Here is a 14,264-nt window from a genome sequence, read left to right on the forward strand (position 1 = left end):
AGTATCAGTGGAACAATTACACTGCAGCACGATTCAGCTGAAAGCAAATGAAAAATATACATTGTGGACAAAAATCCTTTATCGCCTGTAACTACTGAGGACAAGTCTTACTCACCTTGAAACAGTCAAAAAGGTGATCCAGCTGCTCAGGCGAGAAGTCCCACGCCAGCTTAGCCAACAGGTCGTGGACATTTTTAACAATGGCCTCATGTTTACCAGCCTGCAGACATACACAGAACAGTTCAGCTGTCAGGGTCACAATATTTATATTCTAACAGAAACTTTGTGATAAAGGGTTTACTCTGGCTATTATAAAGACACTACAAAAAGTATATTCTAATTTGCTTGTTTAAATGAGAGAAAAATCCCTATTAACAGTGGATCATTTTAAGTCAATTTACTAGAATGTTGAAAGTGCGTGAAGTCTGGCCCAGAGAAGTTTACTTTCCAAATCACGTCCTTTTCTTGGTGATGACAGTGTTCTACATGCTTCAGGCTCCACCCCAGCTCAGCCCCGACTCACCTTCCATCTCATACTATCTAACCTTTTTGCTAAGAATAAAAGGATGTCTGTATTTTGCCAGCTTAAAAAAATATCATGCAGTCCAACCTTCATGTCTGTCCTTGACTATGTGCATACATTTTAGTGTCCTGCTGCAAAACAAAACTACATCAGTATCTACCATAGAATACAACACTTCAAAAGTTATGAAAAACTTTAAACTTATGTATTGAAAAGGTTGGATTCAATTGCTTTTAGCCAATAAGTAGTGGTGCTTTGTACATGTCATCCATTTATAAGAGACTATTACTGCTCCCAATCCTCCTCATATTTCTCATCTCTTTAAATTTTCTAACTACAATTCAAAACCCAGTAAAAACATAACCTTCAATATTCCCCAATGCAAGCAGCAAACTTGGCATGTCAAGTACATACGCACTCTTCAACTAGAATAAAGTCGAACCTGTCCTTAAATTAAAGTTGTGATCATTGCTAACAGGTTTAATTATCCTTGCAATTGTTTTTAATGATTCGTTGATTATTGTTCTGTTCTGTCAGCTGATTGTATTCTTTTGAATCTTTGCCAGCTCTTTCTTGTAAGACAGATTTGAAAGATGACGTATACATTCTCAGCGATTTATAGGTGTGAGCACTGCAGAAATCTAGAGCTGTGTGCCATGATCACATCATGGAGGCACAGTTTGTACGGATACTTCACAAACAGGGTTGAGGTTGGAAAAAAAACAAATCTATAAAACATACCTGGGCAAGGACACATCTTTTTATGTATTTATTATTTGTTCCGCACTACTGACAAGAATGTGGCAATCTTTAAAATCTTAAAATTGTAAAACATAGTCCAATAAAGCTGGCGCCAGTGCAAAACAATTATAATCTTCAGGATTCTTAGAAACCACTAGTAAAATCTCTCTCTCTAAAAAAGAAAAAGACAAAACAAAACCACACATTTAAAAGGTGCTTTCACGCTGCAATCTGAAAGCCATCGTTTTTAATGACTTGTACTGTGCAATGGCAGTCTGTCGCCATGCAGAGCAAAGCCCAAGCATAGACCTCAGGAGCTCTTGTGAAGAATGAAGTTGCCTTTGCTACAGCAAATACAAAAGGGAGGAAAATTTGATATTGTGCGTTGGTGCATGTATGCTTGTACCATTGTACTGCATTTACTGCATTCTTTTCTTGGAAAGAGCTGCACCAGGTATGCATTTTAACAGTGACATAGCTTGCTGCATATCCGCAATAAGGGTTAATAGTTTAGATGACTGACATCTAGCACAAGTTTTTGAAAGTGCCCATTTTGCTCCTTTGGCCACAGGTCCCTGAAACAGTGCACTGAACGCGAACGTCAAGCACAGTGCGTACCACGTCCTGGATCAAAGCCCCATAAAACATGTTTTGTAATCTTGCAACAATGCCGTACTGTGCTGTATTGCTGCATCTGTTCAACCATCTGCAAGGTTTTATCTAATTTTGATTTTTGCCTCCATATGAAAATAAGAGTAGTTGATAAAACCACGAGTAAGGGCTCTTAGGCTATAATTTATTTATTTTTTTTAAATGATCAATTGCAGAGTACCTGTGCAGCCCAGATGTTGTCCAGATCCTGCATGGTAAGAGCTTTCTCTTTGATAACAAAGCGAAGGATCTTCTCCAGTTTCTCGACATACTGTGGTTGATGCAAACTGTCCCTCAGCACAATGGACAGGATGTGGTTCTGTTGGATCCATTCCTGAAGCACCATGATGAGATGTGTAAAGGAGAAATGAATTTAACAGACATTAAAATCCCTGATGTAAAACACAAATGTTAAGAGCTGAGCGTACCGCCATACGCTCTGCAGTCAGCCATTCCTCCTCCTCAGGGTTATGCCGATGAGTGTAGTAGGACACACTGGAGATGACCTTGTTAACTTCATTTAGTGCATTCATTTTGCCATTAAAAGAAGAAATTTGCAATAACCTGGTGGTAAAAAACAAAAATAAAATGTTTAAAACCTGATCAAACTTAAAGTTAAACAAAATCTTTATCAGAGAAGACTGAATTTGATATTTACCTAAGAATCATTTTTAACCTAAAAATCTCTAAATTCTTCACGGTCTCCTCCTGCCCTGGTACACGAGAAGCCAGATTCTTCAGAGACTTGATTATCATGGACAGTGCGTCATTTTTGGCTTCATTCTTGGCCTCTTTCTTTAGCTCCTCATCTGTGAGATTCTCTAGAAACTGGGGAACCATCTCGATGACTGGAAGGAAGTACTTCTTTACTGTGTGCAATGTGAGAAACTCATAACACTGGCCAAAAGGCCTGTAAAACAGAAAGTAGAAACAGAAAGTCAGTTCCAGAAACAAGACCATTGCACCAAAAGCACTTTGCAACGTGGTGTAAAACCTTGTGTTGTGTCAGCACTTACTTGATAAGTGCAGCGATGATCTGGACGTTCAGTGCTTGGCCGCTCATGAAGCGATCGTGCAAAATTTGAAACCCGTTTAACGTGCCAAATTTGTTTATTAAGTCCACCAACCAACCCTGTGATCAGAATAAACAAGGGACAAAAACAAACTGTATAAGCACCCTTTAATGTGAAGTCAGGTTGGTTACACAGGCTAAACTATCATCAGCTTCCATTCAGAGACTTTAGGTTGAAACTACAACAGAAATTGTTTTCTCTGTGTAAATGAACAACTTCTCAAACTAAATTCCTATTGGCAAGCTTGAAGAAACATATCTATTCTTTGGTTTTCTATATTTATTCTCAGTTGAGATGCATGGCTTGTGAAAGAGGCACACTGCTAAGGAGAACAAGCTTCAAACTTCAACTCTTATTTTAATGTAGCTGGTCTTCCTTTGGTCTTCCACTGCCTCTGTCAGTGCCCCCCAGGGTGGCTGTGGCTACAATGTAGCTTGCCATCACCAGTGTGTGAATGTGTGTGTGGATGGGTGGATGACTGGATATGTAAAGCGCTTTGGGGTCCTTAGGGACTAGTAAAGCGCTATATAAATACAGGCCATTTACCATTTCCTTTAGCTAAAAATTAACTTTAAATTTGGCACTGCTGTTAAATATTTAGTAATGAGTAATTTGATTTAAATTTCCTAAAAATAATAGTAATAATAATAATAATAATAATAATCTCTGACGTAACAGCACAGTAAAACACTAAGTAGTCCTGGGCCCCCTGCCAATAGACAGCCAGACAGGCAAGCAATACTGCAGTACTGCTTCTACTGACCCTGTGCCCACACTGCATTCATCACTCCTTTACTGTACAATTCTTATTCTCTGGTGTATCCACCTTCCCTTTTATACAATCTGCTTTCTGACATAAGCATTAAATGTCTTAGGGACAGTGAAGTCCATGTTATTCTTTATCAGGCAGCTCCAGAGAGGGATTCTTTATTTCAAAAGGGTCTTCGGGGCGAGACTAAAATGTCACTTGATGGAGTTTGTCTTGAGGAAGAAAGACGAGCTAACTCTCCTCAAAAGAAAGAAAACTCAAAGCTCATCTTCTGCATGACATATCTTGACAATTTTCCATACACCTAAGGATTTGTTATACAATACAAAACGCATGACTGGATCAGTCTGGATCACTTAATGCGAATCAGATTATAAACTAGTCATTTTACAGTTTTTATGGTCAACTGTTGTACTGAGTCACCTTGGGAGATCGAGGGTCTGGTGGTCGAGCGTAGAGTTCATCATCAGCCAGCTGTGCTCCAGCAGGGACGGTCTCAGAGGGCCGTGTGCCATTGTAGATGTGGAACTTGCAGTGAGGGTTGGTGGCCATGGCCAACAGCTCCAGTAGAGGAAACCAGTCCTGAGAGAGCTTGGCCACACATAGCTCCACCAACCGGTGTGTGTTATTTATGATACACCTCTGTGGAATAAAACCCGAGTTTAAAAGAAAGAAAGGCAGGATCACAAGAACAATATCAAGAACTGGAAAAAGCCCAGCCTCGACGCTGCTGTGATTAACTTCTGGTCAGCCTTACAACACACATTTTACTATTCATGGTTTCTCCCCAGTAACCCTGAAGTCTGACAGGCTTAACTCTTCAACTCCCAAGCTAGAGAAAAATTGCACATTTCACTCATTACACCCACATTTTGTTGCCTTTAATCAGGATTCCACATTGTCAACAAAAGAAATTACACTTCCACACAAACAAAGGAAAAGCACTCCTGCTAGTCACGCCATTGGTCAAATTCCAGCAACCAGGCTGTTCTGCATGGCTCCTGGCTAGTTCACATGTCTGTAGAAACCAGATATGAGCAATCAATACAGGACTGACTCATCACAGCATTCCCAGCAAGCTTTTAGACTTTACAAGTCTCTGACTGCTTCATCTTCTCAGTGTCTCATTTTAAAAGGAGCTGCAGGTGACAAGCATGATGATGTTTAATATACTGAAAAAGATTAGATTTTAAAAAAGAATCCACAGTGAGGAAGAGAAACAAAAAACCCTTTTCCGCCTTTAAATCCTCACACATCTGTCTTACTGGTTTATTTCAAGTACGTTCCACAGATCAATTTCAAGAACAAGAGCTTAAGAAAAAAAGAAAAAAAGATCACTGATCACTGCTGGAAATGCCTCTTTCTATTAAATCTACAAAAACTACACAACAACTCACTTTGCAGACCAACCTAAGATCTGAACAATGGATGTATCTAATGAGATAAAGGCAAAGAATGAAGAAACAGGTTTTACAGACCGCCATCCCTCATCAGGACAATCTGGACCTTTAAATCAAATTTTAGAAAAGCATCTAACATACAAGAACGATTTTGTATCTCATAAAAATGTGAATTTGCTTTTAAATATACTATATAGGTTCTTTATTGTGATTATTTGAAAGCATGGTCATCTTAAAAAAAAATCTAACCAAACTGTAAGGCAGAAGCAAAAAAAACTCACATGGATTTCAAACTTCCAACCACTGACTGCCTCGTCTGTGAGGATTTTTGTGAAGGAAATAGTCAAACCATCTCGGAAAAACCTCTGACATGCTTCACACTTCACATCCAGTCCTGCAAGAAAAGTCACCCATTAGATTATAATAATAATAATAATAATAATAATAATAATAATAATAATAATAGCAGCAAGGTAAAGGAGATGAAAAATAAGAATGAGAGGCACAACAACAACAACAAAGCATTCATATAGTGAAAAACATATTTGAGTTGACTATCTTCTGATTGGGTGCCTCTAATAAACAGAACGTTTGGAGAGTCAAGGATTTCCTTTCTTTCTGACATTATCCAGGGCAAACAGTAGAAAAAGAAAAACACTTGGAAAAAGTGTTTAGAGGAGTCTGAAGCCTAAGAATAATAAACTTGTTCAGTTAACATAAACATAAAATAAGAACCTAACTAAGGACCCGTGTCCATATGCAGTTTTATGTGCTGTCAGCACATCTTTTCTATAGAAATCCTATGAAGCTGAGCACTGATACCACTCATAGTCCTCAGAGAAAAAATGCCCTCAGGCACACAGCAGTTTTCCACTGCGCTTTACAGGCCTCTCAGCTGAACACAGGTCAGTTTTGGGAATACTCCTGCTCTCATCAATGTCACTTCTCTCTTAGAGACCAATCAGAAGGGGCATAACTTACAGTAGCAACACTAAAAATAATGACAGAGGAGAAAACTTTAAAGAAGACGGTTTTGTAACCTAGCAACAACAAGCACCTGAGAGAAGCCTCTGCTAAGGAGGTCATGGGCACCTCCAGTACAAAAAATGTCTCTGTATACAACTCGCTCTTTTTGATTCCTCACTGACTTTGGTGGATTTCATCAAAAGAGACAACTGCCCTATATGCACGAGATTAATATCATCACTGATGCAATTTAAAAGTTAAGCCCTTTTGGTATACTTCATATAAGAAATACAAAACATATGTTAACAACATATTTTGATTGCATAACTGTAAATCTTGGATCAATTTAAAGAACATTTAAAAGGTAATTGTTAGCAATATTATAGGCAGCACAGAGCTGAACACCTACACTGCAATAGCAAGGCCAGTTCTTCACTGTTCTCTTTACATAATTATGTCAATATTGCAGATTAAGTAAAAAGTAAAGGTTATGTGTATTTAACAAAAAGTACAAAACCAAGTACCAAATGGGAAAATGTTTGAGTTTAATGCTAATCTTTTTAATCAATTAATCAATATGATGAAGTTCTAAAAAAAGTTACAAAAACACTTGCATCTGAAATTTACAACTACACATGAAGATTTTGTAATATTCCATTTTATGTCTTTGTAAATTATTTAAGTATTTTTACACATCCAGGAACTCTTGATGTGCAAAGCACGCAAGGAAAATTAAGTAAAACAGGCAAAAGAAATCACTGACTATTTTATATTCTACTGAGTGTTTCATTATTTAACAAGCTCAAAGGAAAGAGATTTCCTACATCTGTTAGATGTTTCACATTATATTATATTGACAAAAAACTAGCCAGTGAAAGCCATAAGCACAGACTGCAGGATGTCAGTGCCACAAAGCTCCTCTATGAAAAAGAACATTCTGTGCACTCCCACCTTTTTTACTCAGGTCTATAGCAGCTTCCAAGAGGACTTCTAACTCTCCTTTTGGCAAAACTGGAACAACCCAACGAGGCCTAGGAGAACAGAAAGACATGAATCGCCAGAAAAAAAGAGGAAAAGGATACTAGGGCTGCTCGATTATGGCAAAAATGATAATCACGATTATTTTCACTGAAATTGAGATCACGATTATTTGACGATATTTATTTAACCCTTTAAGACCTACCATAGAACCAAGTCCACCAGAGCTTATATTATTTTTTTACATGCTGTAGTGCCATTTGTGGGAGCATTTCAAGTTGCTATACATCAATACAACTGTTATAGCCCATATTTTAATAATATGTATGCATTAAGTCCATAGTAATTACATAAATTGCAAAAAAGTACAATAAACTACAAAAAAAATTGAAAATCGCTTTTGTTTTGTTTACATATATTTCTACTTGGAGAAGTTTAAGAGGTTTATCGCTCAAAACTTTAAATACAATAAAGTTGCAAAAAATAGTTTCCCACCACAGGAAATTTATTTTGAGTGTCTTCATAGTTTTATTTTGGAGATACAGCAATTTTTATATACTGCAGGAAAAACAAAAAACAATCCTATGATGCAAATTTGCAAAGAAAACAGCAGGTGCATCATTTCACTGTGGGAAGTGTTACGAACAGCTGATAGGAACGGCAAAGCGTGTTTCTGGAATATTATGTTTTTGTTCCTGCAAGCGCTTTTTATGCAATTTTTGCAAAGCTATATGTGGAACGAAACCGTGACCGAGGACAAGCTGATGGCATCAGATGTAAGTACAACTCCTCCGGTTTCATATGCAAAACAAATTATTGCGCTAGCTTACGCGGTTCAGGTTCTACAGGGATTTAAAAATAGTTACGCAAAACGGAGCGTGCTGCTCTGACCGGCTTTAAAGGGTTAACAATGACTTTAAAAAATAATATAAAATAGTGTGCAACACCACTGAAGTTTTTTTTTTTTTAACTCTCTTTCAACCAACGGCAGTCACTCTCCAAATAACTTCTGCTTAGCTTTCCGAGCTTCCCTCGGGTCCTCTTAATCAGCGGTCTCCAACCTTTTTTGCGCCACGGACCGGTTTATGCCCGACAATATTTTCACGGACCGGCCTTTAAGGTGTCACGGATAAATTAGGGAGGGGCTAATAATCGGCTCAGTCATTTTTAATGATCGTTGAAAGCCCAGATCGTAATCGTGATTAAAATTCGATTAATTGAGCAGCCCTAAAGGATACTGTGCAATATTTGTAATATTCACCTGTGTAAAATGCATAAATATTACATTGATATTGTCTACCTGCACCCCAAAGAGCTATATTTACTTTGCTGTTAGGCAACTCTGCTGTGAGAGTGTGAATGGTGTGATGTGTTCAGACTGAACACGAAGCAAACTTTAAATGGACTCCGCAGAGTATGCCAGGAGACATGGGTCCTCCCATCCCCCCAATTTAAAAAATGTTTTTAACCAAGTTATGTATGCTTACAAAACAATTTGAGTTTACTCTCTGTCATAGCTGAGATTTAAATGTGACCTACCTGTTGATCATGTCATCGAGCTTGGCTAGGTCAGTGTGAGGAAAAGCTGGCTCTTCCTCTTCCAGCTGAGGGGGACCATCCCCCTGGCCCTGCTCATCTGGTGGGCTCACTGGAGAGTTCTCATTAGATGAGTTAGGAGATGACGTCTAGAAAAAATGCAGACCATCAAAATCAGATCTCATGTAATAATCTTTCTGGATTTCAGGTCTATGCTGCTATGAAAGGAAAAAAATGCAATGGCAGACCAAGTATCAAAAGCAAATGTAGCTTAAAATCCAAACTAAAAACCTAATGATATATATGTGTTTAATTACGAATACAGAAACAAATTGAAAAAAATGCACTCACACATTAACAATTCCTAGCTTCTACAAATCCAAATAAATTCACCAATTCCAAAAAAGTGCACCAAACAATAAGTTGATGTAAAGAAAATGCCTGAACCAGCTTACAAACACACGACAGCACGGCCCTCGATGTGCAGTATGCCTCATTTCAAAAGACCTGCACCTGGGCAGCATTTTGGAAAACAATGGCTTTATTCCAGCACACTCACTCCTTTGTTTTTACTAAAACATCTAACTAGTGTTAGTGGCCAACTAATTATATTTTCATTTTTCCTCAGTTTATTTAAACTTTAACACCCTAACCTTTAAAAGCAGCATTGTCTAACAATTTCACTGTTCTCATCTTTTCTGACAATTACCTACATTAAATCCAGTTCACTTAACAGTCAGTTATCTTTCATTTTTTTTAGCTCAGTGGGCAAAAGACAGAAGTCATAAAATATCACCCCTATCTTTTTTTCTTCTTTTTTTAAACACATCCACATGCCTTTGATTAAAAAAAACAAACAAACAAAAAAAAAAAAAAAAAACCCTCTCTCTTTATGACCAATTTCACAGAGTGTCTGCTAACATCACCCAGGAACCACAAGCTAACCAGTGAAGGAATAATGCTTTTTTTCCTTTGTAACTTGGGATTACCACTGACTGACTGATTTCTAGGCCTGTATGACTGGGGCTTTAGCAATCAATTTTACAGTGCTGCCTACAACCACTTCCCGACCGGTCACACAAGACACTCCCCCAAAATGAGCAACGGTTGACAGAGGCCACCAACTGGTCTCTAGGAATGCTTAACTCAAGCCTTAGCTTGTATAGCTGAAGGTCACACTATCACTCAGGATCATTTACTTTTTCAGGCAAGTGTAAATCTGTTTTGTTTTTTTGTATTTTTGACTGGGTTGAGGTTTAGAGCTTAATTTTCAACCACAAAAAGCAAGTAAAGAGGAAATTTACCAAAATATAGAAACAAATCACTGAATGCGTTACGTCTCACAAAGGAAGCTCATTTATTGCATAGCTTACTTAATCACATTTATAACTTTATCAAAAAATGAAAACCCACAAAATGGTAGATTTACACATCACCTGTGAGGTACTGCTAGAAAGCATAACAATGGGCGGGAATGTGTCAACCAGGTACATTCAAGAACCAAAAGCAAGGCTGGAGATGCACCAGAAGACCTGCTCAAAACAGGGGCTTTTTGTTTCTGCTTTTAGAAAAGGAAATATGTTCTGCTCTAATGCTGGTTGTACCGCTACTGATATTACATTAGTGTGTGTCTCAGAGTTTCATCACTGATAAGGTGAAACAGGTGCAGGTTGTTCCTTTACAGACACAGTGGCCAAGTCAAGACAATATGTTAGTTCAGGCTAAAGCCGTTGGACAAGAAGTCCCACATTTTGTTTAAAAATCTGTCCTAACAACAAAAACACTTACAGCTAACTTAAAACAAATAAGCTAAAGATACAAAAACCAGTGTGTTAGGGACTGAATGATTTACCTCATGTGATGATAAATATTTAAGAGTATTTTTCCTACAAGCCAAAACAGCCATTTTATTCGTTTTGGACTGTGGTTTGATAACACAAGTTTTTTTGTTTGTTTGTTTTAAGATATATTCTGTGTACTCCTGGCAGCAGAATACAGCCGCTATAAACCTACATAAAAGCCAACTTTCAACTTCTGTAATCTGCATGGCTTTTACATAGTCAACAAAATATCAACAAGTGGAATATGTTCAGAGAGGCTTATGGCAAAGCCTAACAATGCCATGACAAAAATGCTTGTTAGTAGATATGGGCTAGCACAGCCATGATCCTACACTAAACAAACAACTAGGGTCAGCTTTGGAGAGGCTGCATAAGGATCTCCCAGTAGGGGTGCAATTAAAAGAAACTGCACTACATACAGTTTCCAAGAGAACTGACTGAAACAAAAGCTTTCAACCGACAAACAGATTTTAAACTGTTTGGCTTGATGAGATAGTGTCAATAGGCAATAAATACTGAAGTTTGCATGCATTGTCATGAGAGAAGATTGGATTCCCAAAAATAAGGTAGGACTGGAAAAAAACATTAACCTTTCACATGTAAAGGGATTTTTTTCCTCCAAATGGATCTGCTAGTTTGTGACCACCTGCTCCTATTATAGACATTTTCTAACTTCCTGCTTACGCTAGTTTTGGTGAAAAGCTTGATTAAAAAAAAAAGAAAAAAAAAAAGAAAAAAAGAAAGGTCATTCAAGTGATCATAACTCTGATACTTTAAATATGAAGTATTACTCATTTCACCATACAGGAAATATAATAAGAGTTGACATGGGTGACGTATAAATGTGTTAGTATGTGGGTGAATCTTAGGGCTACACTGGAAGTAAGAGTATTTGAGAAATGCAATCAAAAATGCACATCGATGAATATGCATTTAACCACTTTATTTTTTCTTTCATCTTTTGAGTGCGCATCAACAGTGGTGGTGGTGTGAGCAGCTGTGTATAAGAGTAAAGGAGGGATACTCAACGTGGAAAGAGATGCATAACTGAGAAATATAAAATGTGGGGGTGTGTGGTGAAGGCTCCTTCTGCTTGGCTGACCTACATAGGCAGCTTGCCTCTCACGTCTCACCACAGCTCATCTCTAACCAACACAGGCCTGCACACGCACAAAGACACGCACACACACACCCTTTATCCATCACTCAGGAGGCTCTGTTCATTGATGCTTCGCCTTCTCTCCCTTTCTCCCTCCTTTTCCGCCCCCACCTCCCCTCTCTCTTCATCTCCCTGGGCATCTGTGTGTGGTTAGGTACGAGCAATATCAGCAAAAGAAAAAGAAAAAAAAACTGTGCTGTGTTGACTGAAAAAAGCAAAACAAAACAAAAACACAAATATCTTTTTTCATTCCTATAACCGTTTTTGGGTTTTTTTCCTTTTCTTCATTTCACCTATCTAAAACGAGTGTTAGAAAGATGATGCTGACCTGGTTTTGTGGCAGTGGGGGTTGGCTCTGAGCATCAGGAGCCTGGCCCTGGCCCTGACTGTCATTGCCCCCCACCGGAGAGCCACGCGTGGTGGCCGTCATGCTCGCCACGGGGCAGATCTTGGCAATCTTGACCTCTTAGGGAGCGCTGGCCAGGAGGGAAATCACAGCCACCTCAGCTGTAGAGCAGAGGGAAGAGAGCCGGAACACACGAGAGAGGGACACAAGCACCTGGAGATCTGGGTGTGCTGCTGAGACCATTGCATAACCTGGAGCAGAGAAGAGGGGGCAAAGGTCAGAATTATCAGCTGACTGCTTAACATGTAAAAGCTGAATGGGTTAGGAGACTTTGTAATATCTAAAATACATGTTTAAATCTAAAATAAAATAAACTGAACTGAGCTGTGCCTGTCAGCTCAGTTCAGCTTGTATCACTCAGTTTTTCAGTGACTACCTACATGTTCTTTTCTCTTTTATTCAGAAAGGAAGATGATTTGCCAAAAAGGACAAAACTGGAGAGTTCAGTCTCAGCCCATCAAGCCTTAAAGTAATAACACTACCCCTTACTAACTTAATAAGAAAAGAAAGATAAAGAAAAATAAACTACTATTGTAACACTTTGATATATGTCCCTGGGATTAGCCAATATGAGGCAAACCATAAGTCATCATCCAAAAGCCAGTTTTCATTTTAATTCTAATATTTAACCCAGAAGATGCTGTCTGCCTGAATCCCACAACAAGAAAAAATAATCATCTCAAATGCAGACATAAACATCCGATTGTATATGAAGGAACGGGTTAACAATGGACTGTATAGGAAAAAACAGATTTAGTGCTACTGCATTAGTTGTCAGCTAATTGATCCCTTGTTTTAAACTATACTCCCATTAAAGACTGAAAATTATAGCTTTTACACCATCATGAAACGCCTTTTGAGCACTGTCATGTATTAGCTCACAATACCTTAGTTCACATTTATTCTGTTTCTTACTCTTCAGCAATCATTTTTTAGATTACAATACAAGTGTGCCTGCCAAAGTAATTTCTGAGATTTAACGACCTTGGTGATACTGCTAAATGGTACAGTTCAATGGGACAAGAACCCCAAGCAGCTCATGATTAGACAGTAAGGCAGTCTGGCCTGATTATTTAATCACGTTGCTTTACTTGAACGGAAAACCTGTTATGTCAGTAAAATTCTCTCACTGCACTGCAAAACTATGTGTCCATGTGCAACTGTGATGAGAAGAGCAGGTCAAAGTTAAGCCAGGAAGTTTTCCTGTAAACTGTCAAGGATGTCTAACAAATAGAGCTTGGGTAATACAATTTTCATTCACATTTTAAATCAAATTCCCTGACCAATTTGAGTTATTTTGTTCAGTACCATAGACTGAACACATCACAGCAATGAATTTAATGAGAACCACAAAATAAATGGACCATATATTCCCTTTAAGGTCAGATATGCTCATCAGTAAGCAATTTTAGACACCAGTTTAGCACTGGCACTGTGTGTGGGGTCACCGATAACCACATATTTCTGAAAATAAATGTCATTTAACCTTCTCCCTGGATTTCAGTTCTAAACCATCAGACCTTTAGATCACTTTCATTACATCAAATAGTCTAAAGCTCATCACTTTTTCATATTCAAAAGAATACAGAAAGAAAACCAATTTCAATTGTTAATTTAAATATTTTGTATTTATCACATTGCCTAAAACCACCACTAGAAAGTCTTCCCATTACAATAGTCAAAAAATAAGTGAAAATTCAAATTACCAAAATAAAATGTTATGTTGCTGGAGCAAACCTTCTAGGTTTTCAGTTATTAAAATGAGCACTTAGGATATATTCTTATTCAGAGTGAACGTGTTTTCCATTTAATTTCTTTCCCCACACAAATCAAGAAGGAGCAGATATGAGAGATTTACTGACAAGGTCTGAACCCAGAACCTTAGTCCCTTCTGCAATTCCCTTGTAATAAAGAGGGAATATCAACATATTCTCTACACCATTTTACCAGCTGAAAGCAGCTGGCGTGGTATAAAATCTAACAAAGCAAATACTCAAACTGCAGCTCAACTTAGAAACATCATTTAGCAGCTCAATATAAGACTAGAACTAAGAACATAATTGAAACAGAGTGCTGGTTGTACATTATACAAAAAACAAACAAGCAAAACGAGATACACATAAACTGCAGCTGTTCTGCTCCCTTGTATCATACCAACTATCTGAAAGCAAGTTAACATGGGTGTGGAAAAATAGCTGATTTAATATTTATTGGTTTAACA

General features: G+C 38.0%; 1 protein-coding gene across 8 annotated transcripts in view; it reads right to left on the bottom strand.

Annotated features, from left to right (window-relative positions):
• usp9 (ubiquitin specific peptidase 9) overlaps nucleotides 1-14,264 on the bottom strand; it is a 37,517-nt gene that overhangs the window by 21,025 nt on the left and 2,228 nt on the right. For all 8 annotated transcript variants that reach the window (XM_013911042.1, XM_013911046.1, XM_005733767.2 and 5 more), the window contains exons 2-11: nucleotides 11,966-12,234; nucleotides 8,641-8,786; nucleotides 7,075-7,154; nucleotides 5,439-5,551; nucleotides 4,181-4,399; nucleotides 2,932-3,047; nucleotides 2,574-2,825; nucleotides 2,344-2,479; nucleotides 2,097-2,249; nucleotides 116-220 (exon numbers count right to left, since the gene is read on the bottom strand). In XM_013911042.1, coding sequence (XP_013766496.1) covers nucleotides 116-220; nucleotides 2,097-2,249; nucleotides 2,344-2,479; nucleotides 2,574-2,825; nucleotides 2,932-3,047; nucleotides 4,181-4,399; nucleotides 5,439-5,551; nucleotides 7,075-7,154; nucleotides 8,641-8,786; nucleotides 11,966-12,067 — 1,422 coding nt within the window. In that variant the 5' untranslated portion in view covers nucleotides 12,068-12,234. The remainder of the gene's footprint in view (nucleotides 1-115; nucleotides 221-2,096; nucleotides 2,250-2,343; nucleotides 2,480-2,573; nucleotides 2,826-2,931; nucleotides 3,048-4,180; nucleotides 4,400-5,438; nucleotides 5,552-7,074; nucleotides 7,155-8,640; nucleotides 8,787-11,965; nucleotides 12,235-14,264) is intronic.

Source organism: Pundamilia nyererei, unplaced genomic scaffold (assembly GCF_000239375.1).
Source record: "Pundamilia nyererei isolate P.nyererei 1_Seehausen unplaced genomic scaffold, PunNye1.0 scaffold00055, whole genome shotgun sequence".
NCBI classification, from domain to species: Eukaryota; Metazoa; Chordata; class Actinopteri; order Cichliformes; family Cichlidae; genus Pundamilia; species Pundamilia nyererei.